The following is a 730-nucleotide window of genomic DNA, read 5'->3' on the forward strand; positions in this document are numbered from 1 at the left end:
ACACTTACCATCATGAATGTAACTTATGTTTACAGCAAATACATAAAATCTATGTTCTGTGTGTCAGTAAATGTCTGTTCAGACTCCTGGTCCCTGTAAAATCCTTACCACAAACTTCACATTTGTGGGGGCGGACCCTGGTGTGAATAAGTGAATGCGTCTTCAAAATGCTATATTGTGTGAATCCTTTACCACAATTCTTACATTTATATGGCTGTTCTCCAGTATGAACAAGAGAATGTCTCTTGAGACTTCTTGCCACTCTAAAATGCATTCCACATACATTACACTCATGAGGTCGCTCTCCTGTATGAATTAGAGAGTGTAACCTAAGACTGTGAAACTGGGTAAAACTCTTCCCACATATTTCACATTCATGAGGTCGTAATCCTGAATGGATCAGTAAATGTTGCTTCAAGTTGAACACTTGAGTAAAGCCCTTCCCACATACATGGCATTCAAAGGGCCGCTCGCCAGTATGAATGTACAGATGTCGTTTGTGGTTACTGAAGTCTTTAAATTTCTTCCCACAGACTTTACACTCATAACGTTTTTCTCCCGTGTGACAATGAGCATGCTGTTCCAGATATCCGATACGTAAAAATGGTTTGCCACAATTCTTGCACTCATAACGTTGTCTTGTATGTGTACGGCGATGCTGTTTAAGATACCTGGCTTGTGTAAAAGTTTTAAAACAAATTTCACATTCATAAGATTGTCCATTTGTATG

At 39.0% G+C, this 730-nt stretch overlaps 1 protein-coding gene across 1 annotated transcript; it reads right to left on the minus strand.

The window, feature by feature from the left end:
- Nucleotides 1-8: 8 nt before the first annotated feature.
- Nucleotides 9-730, minus strand: LOC117283145 (zinc finger protein OZF-like; the record flags this gene model as incomplete). The annotated part of the gene is given in 1 exon segment (XM_033755723.1): nt 9-730. A coding segment is annotated over 1 exon segment (681 nt), but the record flags the coding sequence as incomplete, so codon positions are not given.

This window comes from Cryptotermes secundus, unplaced genomic scaffold (genome assembly GCF_002891405.2).
Source record: "Cryptotermes secundus unplaced genomic scaffold, Csec_1.0 C38122492, whole genome shotgun sequence".
Lineage (NCBI taxonomy): Eukaryota > Metazoa > Arthropoda > Insecta > Blattodea > Kalotermitidae > Cryptotermes > Cryptotermes secundus.